This window comes from Bactrocera dorsalis, chromosome 6 (genome assembly GCF_023373825.1).
Source record: "Bactrocera dorsalis isolate Fly_Bdor chromosome 6, ASM2337382v1, whole genome shotgun sequence".
In the NCBI taxonomy this organism is placed as follows: domain Eukaryota; kingdom Metazoa; phylum Arthropoda; class Insecta; order Diptera; family Tephritidae; genus Bactrocera; species Bactrocera dorsalis.
In genome coordinates, this window is record NC_064308.1 from 31,303,233 (window position 1) to 31,317,904 (window position 14,672).

The following is a 14,672-nucleotide window of genomic DNA, read 5'->3' on the forward strand; positions in this document are numbered from 1 at the left end:
TTGTTCAGTTCGCGTTAATCTACGTGAAATGAATGCTAAAGGTTTCTTGCCTTGTGACAGTACAACTACAATCGCATGATTGCTTGCGTCTGTAGTCAAATCAAATCCTTTTCCAAAATCTGGTTGGAATAATTCTATTTGTTCTTTTACTTTATTTTTTAGTGTTTCAACTGCTTTAAGTGCTTCGTCATCTAATTTTACATGTACTGAGCTACTTTTATTCTTTGAAATATTACCATTCTCTCCTCGTAGGTAGAGTGTTAATGGTTTCGTTATGGATACAAATCCATTGTTCTGAGTCATTAATCATTGTTTCATTAAATTGGATTAAATTCAATCCTTCAAATGATTTTTCGTTTAAAATATGTTTTCCTTGTAATACGACATTACCATGTCCTAAATCTGCAATAGGTGCGTTATTATCTTGGATAAGATTACATTCGTAACATTCGATCATTGATATTGTACAATTGTCATAAGGTTCTTGTTTACAAATATATTTACTTAAATTATTTTTACATTTAGATGTTAATATTATTTTATCTTCACATTTACTTACGATTTTATTAATATCCAAAATGCCTTGACGATGGGATAATGGAGGAACTTTGCATGTTGTGCATTTATTTTCAATGACTGGATATTTATAAATTACAATGAAAGTGTCGTCTAATCTACCTACATGCGTGTCTGTGTATTCGAGTATGTCAATAACCGGTATACTAGTTTGTTCATTTTCTAATATCCTTTCAATCTCGTCCGTATTGCTTTCTTTTATAAATTTGTTATAATATGAGGTCATTCCCAAGAAAGATCTTAAGTCTTTCAAATTTGTAGGGGTTTTGTACCTATCTATAGCTTGTATTTTTCCTGGATCTATTGTAATTCTACCGTTTTTAATTATATGTCCTAAAAATTCTGTCTGTCTTTGAAAAAATTTTGACTTTTCATCCGAGATTTTCATATTGGCTGCGTGAAAAGTGTGTATTATATTGGTGATATCTTTCATATGTTGTTCAGGGTTAGCTGAATATATTAGGACATCATCTATATACACGTATGCGCATACTCCTATGAATGGTCTGAGAATGTCGTCAACGCATCTTTGAAAGATCGACGGTGCGTTTTTCAGTCCAAATGGTAATCGTAGAAATTCATGTTTTACATTATTTATTGAAAATGCTGTTTTTTCCTGTCTTCTTTTTTTATTTTAATTTGATGAAATCCTGATTCCAAATCTAACGTCGTGAAGTACTGTGCTTCTCCTAAGTTTTGGAGCATCATGGTGATGTCCGGAATGGGATATCTATCAGCGATTGTTTGCACATTTAACTTCTGGAAGTCAATAACCATACGTCTTTTTGGGTTGCCTTGCTCGTCAATCCCTTTTTTAGAAACTGTCCATATAGGTGAATTGTAGGGGCTTTTGCTTGGCTGTATTATTTCATTATCTAATAATTTTTTATTTCAGTTTCTACAAATGCTCTATCCCCTTGGAGGTATGGATACTGTCTGACCCAAATAGGATTATTTGTTTCTGTTCTGATTTCTGCCTCTACTGTAGTTACGTAGGGTAATGTTTTACTCTGCTCATTTCTTTTCATTAATTCATTTATTTCTTTTTCTACTTTTTTCCAATGTAACGCAGCTTGATAAACAACATTTTTTGGTTTCTGATCCGGTGCGTAAATGTACAGAGAGGATGGTTTTCCAACTCGTGAGTACGCCACGTATATCTGGCCGTGTGAAAAACATAACATTTCCAAATTTATGCCACGGCTATGCCACTATCCTGTTGATCGTCATCTCAAATTCAATCGTCACAATCAGATTGCGAAACATCATGACGGCAGATCCAACTTTGAGACGCAAATGGTGCGGTGGCATACCAAGCCTCTCCAAAAAATTTAGAAATTACACTGGATAATTCACGGCGTCGCCTTCATTGTCAAGATGATCGATCGATTTGTATGAGCGCAGGTCTCCTGGAATTTGACTTTGAATCTTTCATTCTAGGTCAACAACAATTTTTTTTTTTATTTTTGTCAGCTAACTTTGCGCGTGCCCTTAAGAAATCGTAGTTACGATAATCGGGCCAATGTCCAAACATTCGTGATGAGTTCATCTTTCGTGAATTGATAAACGGCAGATAGAATTGATATTAAACCACCGGAAGTATCAACCGGAATGGACCCATTTCCAATTCTTAGTGAATACGATGTAAAATGTCTTCGGCAATATCATTTTTGTTGGTATTCCATAATTGACGCGGGTTTGAAGGCTGATATAGCAAAATGATCATCGAAAAGTGTATGACCTTCATTTGTATTCCAGTGATTATTATTTTGCAGCAATTGCAATTGCTGGCTTGCTTCTCAAAAAGTTGCACACGCCGTATCATTCACAGTACGCAATGACTCAAACGAAGTTGAACCGCGTACATTTATCAAAAGATACCGAATGTAGAAAAAAATGTCGTTTTTCGGTTGGATTGTGTAAATTCGTCCTATCGCATTAGTTGATAACACACCTGGATGTCCATCTACTGCTTTGCCTTATTTTCTGTGTAAACATTTCTTTGACGATGCATTCTATGTATAATATCAAGGTATTTCCGAATATCCTCGCAAACAGATCATTGACGAAAGTTGAACAATTTTGTTGCTGGCGGTGTTTCCACTGGCTGTACTGCATTACCTGGGTTGAAATACACTCTTTGGCCATTCTCCAAATTAACTGCGAGACGCACAACAGTCGGAAAACGTTCATGAATTGCAAAACTAAATATCCTACAAAGCGCTTTAGTGCAGTTCACGTATCGACCGTATCGTTCAAGACCAGTACCGCCATGTTGCTTCCTTTGGTGACGTACTTACAACCGTATTTTATCGATTACACCAAACTGTAATACTCAACATGATATGAGTTTTGAAAGTGAATTAAACAATAATGGTGAATATAGTACGATAAATTTGTTTTCAACTTCGATATTCACTCTTCTAAATTGAATACTGAATGTTCTGCCATTGTCGTCTGGTGAGCGACGCTGACAGAGTGGATATCCATCATTTCTAGTTTGTGTTTCCGAAAGAAAAGCACGTGGATAGTATTTCGTGCATTTATTGTCAGATATACAAATCGAAGTGGGATTGTGGTGTCCGCAAGGTCCATGAACCTTATTGGTTTTTATCACTTCGTATAATACTGGATCTTTCTTTGCATCAGGAATTTCCGTATGATTAATTGATTTCATCAATTTGATCTCGTGTAACCACCATCCAAAGAAGAATGTGTGCGTGCGGCAAACCTCTCTTTTGTCACTCAACAGAGTACATCTAGCATCTAACAGGACCATATCGTCACCTGAAATGCAAAATAACGTATCATCAAAAAAATCGAAATTGAGTGTCTTATTGATTACGCTTCACTACTTCAAATTATATACATAATATTACATATGTTCACCATTTTCTGGTTCTGCGGTCATATATAAACCAGTCTTAACCAATATTAATATTTTGTTTAACTCATGTTCGATTTTATTTCGTGTTTCATTCATGCCACTGTAAATTTCTGAAAATGTTGTTACGTTATTTTGCATTTCAGGTGACGATATATACTTTGCTTCAAGATAAAGTCCATCGAAGCTGTTGCTTGAATAGTCTTGCTGTTGAATCGTGGCGATCGCTTTCTAATTGACCGCGATCCATAATACCGCATGGATGGCATCGCATCCTGGGAGTACTCGGTCATGAGCCTTGGGCTGCTAATGAATGTTGATGCCAAAAAGAACGCTGACCGATATTAGCGCGACCTCTTCGTGGTATCGTAACAAATTTCAATCTGTAATTGATCACTTTTTGTGAAACACACATAACGTTTTCACTGAATCATTTTCAATAATTTTTGAAACAAACGACAAATTTGAACGATTGAAATAATTGGAAAACAAAACAAAAAAAAAAATTGAAAAAAAACCTTTGTATGGAAAAAATTAACTTTTTGGAGTAATCCAATTTTCCGACTTTTCCTCACGAAAAGCATACAGGTTTTTTGTATTTCTAAACCTTCCCCGATTCACACAGAACATTCTCTGAAAATTTCATCAAGATTGGTTCAGTCGTTCTCTTAGCGTTACTAATAAGCAAACATTCATTCGTTTGTATGGGAAAAAGAAAAGAGCTGTTTTTAGGGGTTTTCCGGCAATTATTCGAAATTTTACCATCCTTGAGCCTCAACGAACATTTAAAAAAAAGAATTGGCAAAATTGGTTCAGGCGTTTTTGAGTTATGCGCTTACCAACACATTTTGCGATTCATTTTTATATATAAGAAGAATTAATGATTTACCGTGTAAAGTAGCGGCTTGTTTTTTACTTTCTACTTCTATCCTTTTTGCGTGAGGAAATTTTGGATTTACATAATTTTCTTCTGCACCACTATCAATTAAAATATACACTGAGTTACCTTCTTCTGTGGTCCTTACAAGCGTTGGTAGCCTTAGAATAAAAAAATATTCTTCCTGTTCATATTCTGTATTTGATTGTTGATCGTGTGTAATTTGGTTAATCAGTTGATTCGTTGGTTGTATATTAGCATGACTTGTATTATCTCGTTCTCGTTTGTATCCCAATGCTCCTTCTACTTTCTTAAATGGATTTTGATAATTCTGTCGAGGCTGCGGATTTCGTGGTGGTTGTTGCTGACTCTTGTTGTAACCTTGTCTCGTTGGTCTAAGGAATATGGTGGATGAATCGATATCCATTGGTTCAACTGGGGATTGTTGTTGACAAGAATAATTATTCTGATGTTGATTGCTGAAATTATGATTCTGATGATGGTTGTATCGTGGAATGTACTCGAGGTTCTGCTGAATGAATCATGTTGCATTGTACGGGCGATACTGTAGGCATCTGCTAATGTTGTGCAGGCTTGTGCATAGATGGCATTCTTGATAGCTACACTTCTCAGTCCAGTGACGAATGTTCTGATTGCTTTAGCTTAGATTTCTTGTATCAATGCTGAGCCTATTCATTCTTCCTTGTGTGTCAGCTCAATCTTGGATAGCCCAACATTCAATGCTCGGTTCAGATTGTCATAATATACATGCAGTGGTAGTTCTTTTTCTTGTATTTTCGTCATCACGTCCGCCAGAACGTATATTGGTCGTTTGTCGGCAAAGGAATCGTCTAGCCTATCGATGATGTCTTGGAAGTTTCTCTTTACATTGTGGTTGATCAGGATCTGTGCTGCTTTGCCAGTAATTTTTCCTCTGATCATTTTAATGCTTCAACATATATATTATGTCCTTCGAATTGTCGTATGTCTTCCATTAATGTGGTTGCTACTTTCCTCCAATTCCTGTATTCGTTGTAATCACCATTAAATTGTGTTATTGACTTAAACATATTCAGATCCACTTCTTCTGACCTGGTGTAAGAACATATTTGTTCTGTTCGTTGTGGAATGGTTGTATTTATTCCTAATTGTAGTTCGGATAACTGTCGTTGCAGATCGGTGACTGCGTTGGTTAACGCAATTAAATTTGCTTGTTCTGTCATCTTGCTGATTTATTTGTTGATTTATTTTACTAAATATCGGTCTCCAGCTGTATTCTTGATGCGCTGCTTGATATGGTATTCTTTCTATGAAAGCGTGTTGTTTGCTAAGGGTGGTATACTGATCTTTCACTTTCAATTTGTTAACTATTTGGGTTGTTATTGTTTGTTGTACTGATAGTGCGCTTCTATTGTTCTAAGATAAAGTTGTTTTGATGAGTTTTCTTTAATGTTTACTGAAACATAAGGTTGTGGTTAAAGGTTAAAGTATTAACTCGCGCGGCATTTAAAATGTTTACGGGACGATAGCAATTCAGTTTCTTTGAGCGAGAATACCTTTGTGCAAGAAGAAACTTTTATAAAAACGGGGCAAGTGTTAATAATAACTAATTTAAGCTAATTTCTTTGAAATATATTCTACATTTTTTATAAAACTTGGAATAAAAGCACCATAGGAGCAATTGACTGCACGCATATGTATATGTATATATATATATATATATATGTATGTATATATATATCAATATAATTTGAATAGAAATCAGCTGTTTCTATTTACATTATTTTGTTTACGACACGTGTGGGCATAAGCTTTGCGAATTGAAGCTCTTACTTTTATCAAGATTGCCACAGAATAACAAAATATTTCTCGCTTGTTAAATATTTGAGTTAATTTTCAATATTTTATTAATTTGTCAAGTGCACAGAATAGGGGTGTAACGGTGTTGCTGTCCGTATTGCCTGTGAAAACTCTATAATGTATGGCATACAAATTTGTGCGCTAACTATTGAATGTAATGAACTTCAGCAGTGTGACAGATCAGTTTTCATTTCGATGAAAGTTTCGAAGAGGCAACACATTTACATACATATCTTTATATATATAAATCTTCTGACCGTGTGTTTGCATTTGAACTGCTCCTAAACGGATGGACCGATTTTGATGAAATTTTGTGTGTATGTTCAAGGAGATTCGAGAATGGTCTAGATTTACAATTTGGTCTACTGGAAAATGTTTTTTAAATTATTTTTTCATTTTTAATCAATTGTTAATTTTGGAATGTTTGACCGATAGATGGCGCTACCATCGCAGTATCCAATATTCAGACTTTAAATTGGCGTAAACGTGCATTAAAGAAAACGATACCAAAGTAAAAGGCGACATCTGTGGATCAAGTTTTTATATTATGGACAGATTTGTTCGTTCTTAAGTAATCACCCCTATCACGCAATCCATCGTAGCGAAGCTACGAATACGAATGTTCGCTACGAATACGCATAATTTGCTATCATTGAATTCATGTGAATTCGAAACTTTTGTTGCCAGACTTAGTTTTGAATTTTGGCATTTCGAAATCAGCTGTGTAGAAGAAAAAATTAAAATTTTGATTAATAAAAATGTAAGTATATTCAAGTTGATTTTACGAAGAAAATATGTATTCGCTAATGTTTTTATTTATGTTGCTTGAGGAAGAACGTGAGAGAAGTCGGCGCGATCTAAAAATTCACCGAAAATCACTGAGGGACAAGACCAACCCTTTCGATGTGGACGAAACAATGTACAGTTCAAAAATTCACAAAAATTCATTGTTAAATTTTATTAAAATTATTTTTCTAAAACAGGTTTATTAAAAACTGAGTCCTTATGTGCCCTCAGTGGACAAATCTCGAGCTAAGTAACGTTGAAAAAAGTGAAGCGAAAAAGTTTTTTTTTCAGAAATACGGATTTCCAGGCGCGATTTTGTGTGTAGACGGGACACATATTAATATCGTTGCTCCAACTAAAGATAAGTTTCTCTATTATAACCGCAAAGGATACCTTAGTATCAATGCCATGATTGTAAGTTTGGTGACAAATTCGCATTTCAAACATCTTAATCAATGTTTTGCAGATGTGTGACAATAAAATGAAAATACGTTATGTGAATGCTCAGTTTCCTGGCAGCAATCACGACTCCCACATATGGAAATTTATTTCTCTGTTAGCACAAACCTGTCGTACAAAAATTCCGCTAAACTTAAACATTTTCCGTTCCGAGTGGCATAACTGAAGTGTTGATAAAAAACTTGAGATATACAGAAATCTTTTCGAAGCATTGCACAGAGCAATGCAATATTTAAACGGGAACGATGAATACATATATGCGTACAATTTCAAACTGATCCTTCCTGAAAAATAATAAAATTGCTAAATATTGGGAATGGTAGAATAGAACTGCAATCAAATACACAATGCAATGAATTAAAACTGGCTCATTTATCATTCGATGAATAATATACCACGGGCATCCCAAAAGACTGATGCCATAACCTTGCCAGCCGATCTTTTTGTCTTTCCACGCTTGAGAACCGTTTCTTAATATGCAGTCCACCAGGCTGACAATCGATTGGGCTCGATTGATTTCACTGATGCACAGCCCAAATTCAATAGTATTTTTACCCCAAAAACCAATTCTTTCTTAACGCACGAAATGCTTTTTGATTCATTTTTGTTGCTTCATCAAAAATGTGGTATGTTAGCAGAGAATTATTCCTTAACTAATACTTAACGTAAGCGGGTCCTCTAGTGTATATGTATATATAATATAATAACGGATGTTTCATTTCGGTTATTTTAAATTTAGTATCGCGAGTATTAAGACGGTCGTGTTAAATTATAAAAAGAAAGTACGGTACAGATTTCGACAATGGCAATAGATTTGACAGTTACTATGCCATAAACTTTTGCCTGTCGAGATGCCCCGTAACAAGCATATTGCTAACGCAACGCACATACATATGATGTACATGACTTAAAAAAAAAAAATTTCTTGTTAATTTTAATACAAACTCTGGTGTTTTCACCAAAAATCCTCCTTTAAAAAAAAAAACTGACAATCGATTGGGCTCGATTGATTTCACTGATGCACAGCCCAAATTCAATAGTATTTTTACCCCAAAAACCAATTCTTTCTTAACGCACGAAATGCTTTTTGATTCATTTTTGTTGCTTCATCAAAAATGTGGTATGTTAGCAGAGAATTATTCCTTAACTAATACTTAACGTAAGCGGGTCCTCTAGTGTATATGTATATATAATATAATAACGGATGTTTCATTTCGGTTATTTTAAATTTAGTATCGCGAGTATTAAGACGGTCGTGTTAAATTATAAAAAGAAAGTACGGTACAGATTTCGACAATGGCAATAGATTTGACAGTTACTATGCCATAAACTTTTGCCTGTCGAGATGCCCCGTAACAAGCATATTGCTAACGCAACGCACATACATATGATGTACATGACTTAAAAAAAAAAAATTTCTTGTTAATTTTAATACAAACTCTGGTGTTTTCACCAAAAATCCTCCTTTAAAAAAAAAAACTTTTCTGATTAAAATTTTGTCCTATTGTCATAGGTATTTGCATCGATAATACAACTCTACAAATATCTTAGAATATTTTGATGCTTTCAAGTGTACAGATTGCGACCCTATTCAGGAAAATAATGGATATGCTCATACGATTATAAGATAATTGCATATTTAATATTTTGGTAAATATAGGATTATTAGCAATAAAAAGTTAGTTTTCGAGTGATGATTCGGGTTGTGCGCTCCGTTTTCGCAGGGTCCTTACCGAAAATATGCGAAACGTTTTAAGGATTTACTAAAAATCAAACATAGAGATCTCTAGAATTACAGTCTACAAAATGCTGTGTTTTACTCAATGGAAATTTAGGTTTCGATTCAAAAGTAACTCATACTCAACTACACATAAACAATCCTGGCGACAAATGCCCAAGTATTGGTACAATCTACCATGAGTTGAAAAAATTTATATTATATAATATTTTTATTAAGAACTCTGTGGGTTTTAACTGTTATCTTCCGTTTTAAATCTTAAGCCTTTTCATAAATATAAATTTTTTTCAAATCACAGAAATTGGACACACAAATCTTGATAGGTATGTGCGTATAATTCATTTAAGAAAAATGACTGTCTATTTATAGTATTTTCCCCATTTCCCACGTTTGTGTATATATCTTTTCGATGTGATATTTTTGGTGTTCCCTCATGTGAAAACTACAAATTAATACTCAATAGTATTTGATTTAACGTTTGCGCTTTCTCTTTTCATTAAAATTCTCTGCTAACATACCACATATACAAATGAATTTCTTTCAAAAAATATTTTATGATTTTTGTTTTACTTTTAGTGAAACTTCGGATAAGTAAGCGGCTTCAGTCCCGCAAAAATAAGTAAAACTCAAAAATAGTCAGGAAAATAGTTAATATTACAACATATAGAAAATTTCTACTACCGAGAGAGTTTCAAAAAGGTTGAACATAATGTGTAATAACAAACTAGCATCTCTAGCGGTCAGTTTTCTGTTGCTGATCTGTGGGTTAGCGAGAGCAGCAGGTTCGTCCATGGCATCCTTCAAATACCAGATGAGTTTGTCTAATGAAAACGATGATGATTACTTGTCACAAAAAGGTAAGTTGATCAGTTGAGAAAAAACTTACTAACTATGTATATTTGGAATGTACTCCTTTTTGTTCGAACAGTCAATAAAATTAAATCATTGATTTAAAAGTTGTCATTTATATGTGGGTCAAAAATTTAAAAAATAATGTTCAGACCTAACTTCTTATACAGATTTATTGTCCGTAACTTAATTCGTCATTAAAATATCGTACATATTGGCCTATATATGTATGTATATAGTTTAAAGTCAACTGGAAATCCCTATATCAGATGTATTTGGCCAAGTCTACTAGAAAACATCATTCCATTCAGTTTTGTTAAGGGGTTACCTGGGTTTCCTCAGCCTGTTTTCAAAATTTTTTTCTCATACAAAAAATTAAATATTTTATTAGAATTATTTATTGTTATAAAGATACACTTTTAACAAAAAAAATTCTAAAATTTATGAAAAAATATTTTAAAACCGGCCATTGGGATGCCATTTCCGGTGACTCCTCGGAAAAAAGATGCGCCCGCATTGGCAGGATAACTCCTTACAGGATCATCTAAAGTGAAAATATACATGAACTTGAACGAAGGAAAAAAACTGAAAATTGGATTTTACACAGATATCTCAAAGACCTGCGTAAAATTTTATGAATATAATCTAGCCAACCGACTTCAAAAACACAGTTTCGAGAAAAACACGTTTAAAGAAGTCGCACTTAGCCTAGCTAGCCTCGAGCGCAGAAGATCTCCAGGCTATATCTCCGAAAATATTACTCAGATAAATTTGAAAATTTAAGGCAATATTGTGAGATGTTTTAGAATTTAATAAGATAATAAAAGCATTCGATTTTTGGATACCAATTTAACTTCTTATATGATGAATATAGTATCAACTATATGAAACCTGAGATAGTCTGTTTATAGATAGATCGTAACTAAACTAAAGGATATCCAGGATTATATGTTAACACAAGGTCAATAAAACGGGTATAGTCCGCGCAACATTTTGCGATAGCATAAAAATAATTAATTCTCATAAATATGTATATTATATATCATATTACGATTTCAGAAAACGTTTTGGAAAAATCATATCATGGATTAATACGTGAAAATGAAACTTTGGTTGAAATAACACCGCTAATTAAAGTAGATGAGGAGAAAATATGCAACTTTCGATTATTAAAGAAACCATATCATGAAATACCATTCCAAGTGCGTATCATAAACGTAAAATGTAGCTAACTATAATTAATGCGCGTATTACGATTTCAGATTGAATTAGTAAACAATTTAGGGATTTTGAAGGCTCGTCGCACACTTAATTGTGAGAAACGTAAAAGTTATCATTTTGAAATTATGGCCATTTTTTGCGATGGCACCCACTCGTCGACGGCTAATGTTCATATAACGGTTATTGATATTAATGAATATGCACCAACATTCCTTCAGCCCTCATATGTAACTGAAGTTGATGAAGGGCGCTTATATAAAGAAATTATACGCGTCGAGGCGACCGATAAGGATTGTACACCTTTATTTGGCGACGTTTGTAAATACGAGATACTCAACAATGATCAGCCTTTTATTATTGATAATGAAGGATCAATTAAGAATACTGAACCATTATCGCACAAAGCTTCGCATAATCACATTTTGTCGGTGGTGGCATACGATTGCGCGATGAAAGAGTCGGCTCCAATTATGGTGAGCATTAAGGTGCGTCGGGTTTGTGATGCGAGATTCCTAGGAATACCCGAACGTATAGACTACACGGTGAGGCGAATAACATTTAAATGCGTAAAATTAGCAAATATATATAACTAGATTTAGTACATATCTAGGCATCGACAACAGAAAGCCTTTCGCTTTTCCCAAACGCACGCTTGGAACTTTGTGATTTATATTGTGGCAAACAGAATTTGAACATTCACACCTCTGTGGCTTTGAAGGTAAGTAACAAAATATTAAATTATAGCTCGAAGTAAACAAGAGGTGTATTCAAAAATAACGGGCATTTTCGTTTTTGTTTTGTAAAAAGTATTTATTCGTTTGTGTAGATTAATGTTGTTGCCTTTAAACTAGTCCCTACTCCATAATATAAACTTTTGCCAACGCTTTTTCCAATCCTCGAAGCACTTCTCAAACTCCATTTTCGGGATAGCTTGTAGCTGTTTCAGCGATGCACTTTTCATGTCATCTATGCTTGTAAAACGAAGGTCTTTAACTTAAATGGAAATATTAAAAGGACACTCTGAGGCATATCTGTCGAATATGGACTGTTGCTATGCTTTTGAGCCTGGCAAATTTTTTTCTTCTTAAAAATAAAATTTCTGAAGTGTTTGGGACTATTAAGAATTCTATAACACTTGGTAGGTTAAAAGAGGAGGCATCAGACTGCAGGCGGCCGCACTAAAGCTATGTCTATTAAGTTCGGATTTGGGAGACGTGGAAGATATCTCGCCTCAACAGACGGAAGGCTGAGCTTTCGCTAAGGTAATGTTCCATTGCATTCTGTCGACTCCACTTTATCACGTTTTTAAAGGTAAGACTTTAGAGGTAAATGCTTAGTGATTTCTGCTAAGATGTTACTTATTTTCCTTTTACCTAAAATTATAAGCTTTCTGGTTTGTCCACCATCAACGCTCCCTCAAAGTACTTTTGTGGCATGCCCGGCGTTAAGAGTGTTCTAAAGTCTTTAACTTCACGTAACTATTGAAAGAGCTTAATGCTTTAGGGCAGTTTACAGTCCAAGCGGGCCATCTCATCAGTCTTTTCATTTCTTTCTATTCCTATATGATTGTGTAAAAACCCAATCGTCCACTGAAAGTCTAGTTATTGAATCTTTGTATGACTTAATCAGTAATGGAGTTGCTGGTAACAGCAGAAGACTACTTGGAGCCTTCTGTTATGCTAAAAATACTTTAAAAATTTAATTGTAGGAAGTTAGTTTAATGCTTTGTGTATCCTTTCGCCAATGGAATTGTCCACCACAGAACTATTGGGCCATTTTATTCTCTTGGGGATAAAACCGTTGTGTTCATCTCTCCGATATACAAATAGTCACTTTCCTGTTCTTAAAATCATTAGAATCGAACTTCTAATGTAATTTGTGATGATTTTCACATAAAATACTCTTTATTTAAAATATTATCGTTTTCCACTCAATACTCTTTCAGACAAAACATATTTCTTTCGGTTGCGATCGTGACATTAGCAACTGCTCGACTGGCCTTTCCTTGATCGACCTATTGCCGCGAAATGCTGAATGGACAAAGGATCTCAGTTATGATGAGGGTTTTGAACCTGTTTTTCATTTTGATGGATCTACTGGTGTTATCGTACCAGACGCACTTCTTTTTCACCATGACTTTTCGACTCGCTCTTTCAGTATAGTAACAATTTTCAGACACTCCAGCATGGCGTCAGGCAACAAACACATTAAGGAACACATCATTTGCAGTGCCGATGATCACAAGATGAATCGACATCATATGGCATTATTTGTACGCAACTGTCGACTGATACTATTATTGCGTAAGAATTTTAACGAAGGCGACTTAAATATATTTAGTCCTGCTGAGTGGCGTTGGAAAATACCGCACGTCTGCGATAACGAATGGCATCACTATGTTCTAAGCGTCAATCAATTGTCCAAAGTTGAATTATATATTGATGGGGTACGTTTTGAAAATTCGGTTGAAGATCGTCACAATAACCCGGAAGTCATAGACGATTGGCCGTTGCATGCCGCTCATGGGGTCAACACTACTCTATCGGTGGGTGCCTGCTATCAGAGTTCTGAAAATCGTTTGAAACATGGTTTCAATGGAGATATATCTCAGATAAAAGTATCAATCGATACGATACTTTCGGCGGAAGATGTGCGCTGCGGCACCAATTGTGCGGAGCACTTGTTACCTCCTCCAGAAAGTTTGCTAGAGGCTGATTCACAGGTACAAGCCAATGCTCAAATGAATGAAATTTACATTGAAGGTCAAAGCAAAAGCAATGTTGAACTACTGCTGCAAAAAATTCAGTATGTTAACATAAAAGATTATCCAACCATTGGCCGTCGCAATATTGAGGTTCGCACATCCATGATGTGCATTAATCAGAGCGCAATTCGTTTACCTACCATCGAGACGTATATCATGGTTAACGAACCCAACCAATTGGTAATGTCAGAAGAAGGAGTAGCAGACAATAGTGAAATGAATGTCGGAGAATTCAAAGACAAATTTAAGATAACAACATATACGCAAAAGTCTTCTTTCATAACTAGTAGACCGAGCACTGTAAAAGATCAGGGTCAGCACATGCAAGAGGAAATTAGTAGCGAGGAAAAATCTAAAATTATAATAAGTGGTAAGCTATCAAATATTAGGTAAACTTGTATAAGAAACTAAATATAATACTACGTTTTAATGCCATAAATAATTCATTAGTTATGTTAAGTTGTAAACTGCTCTAACATCGAGAGTATGTTTATGGATATATAGTAAGGGCACTCTGAGTACCACCAGGTGAATACATTTTCTGATGTCGATAACTTAAAATTAGTGTCTTCTGCCACTTGTGGTGGCTATGCCCATAATCTTTTCTAGCTTCCTAAGTCCTGTATTCTTATAGTAGAACATGCTCCTCTTCGAGTAA

The 14,672-nt window shown here is 34.7% G+C and overlaps 1 protein-coding gene across 1 annotated transcript in view; it reads left to right on the forward strand.

Moving 5' to 3' along the window:
* Positions 1–3,606: 3,606 nt before the first annotated feature.
* LOC105223227 (calsyntenin-1) overlaps positions 3,607–14,672 on the forward strand; it is a 30,193-nt gene continuing 19,127 nt past the window's right edge. Inside the window, exons 1-7 of the mRNA XM_049460302.1 lie at positions 3,607–3,823; positions 6,633–6,957; positions 9,757–10,037; positions 11,089–11,231; positions 11,292–11,792; positions 11,861–11,968; positions 13,196–14,384. Coding sequence (XP_049316259.1) covers positions 9,890–10,037; positions 11,089–11,231; positions 11,292–11,792; positions 11,861–11,968; positions 13,196–14,384 — 2,089 coding nt within the window. The 5' untranslated portion in view covers positions 3,607–3,823; positions 6,633–6,957; positions 9,757–9,889. The remainder of the gene's footprint in view (positions 3,824–6,632; positions 6,958–9,756; positions 10,038–11,088; positions 11,232–11,291; positions 11,793–11,860; positions 11,969–13,195; positions 14,385–14,672) is intronic.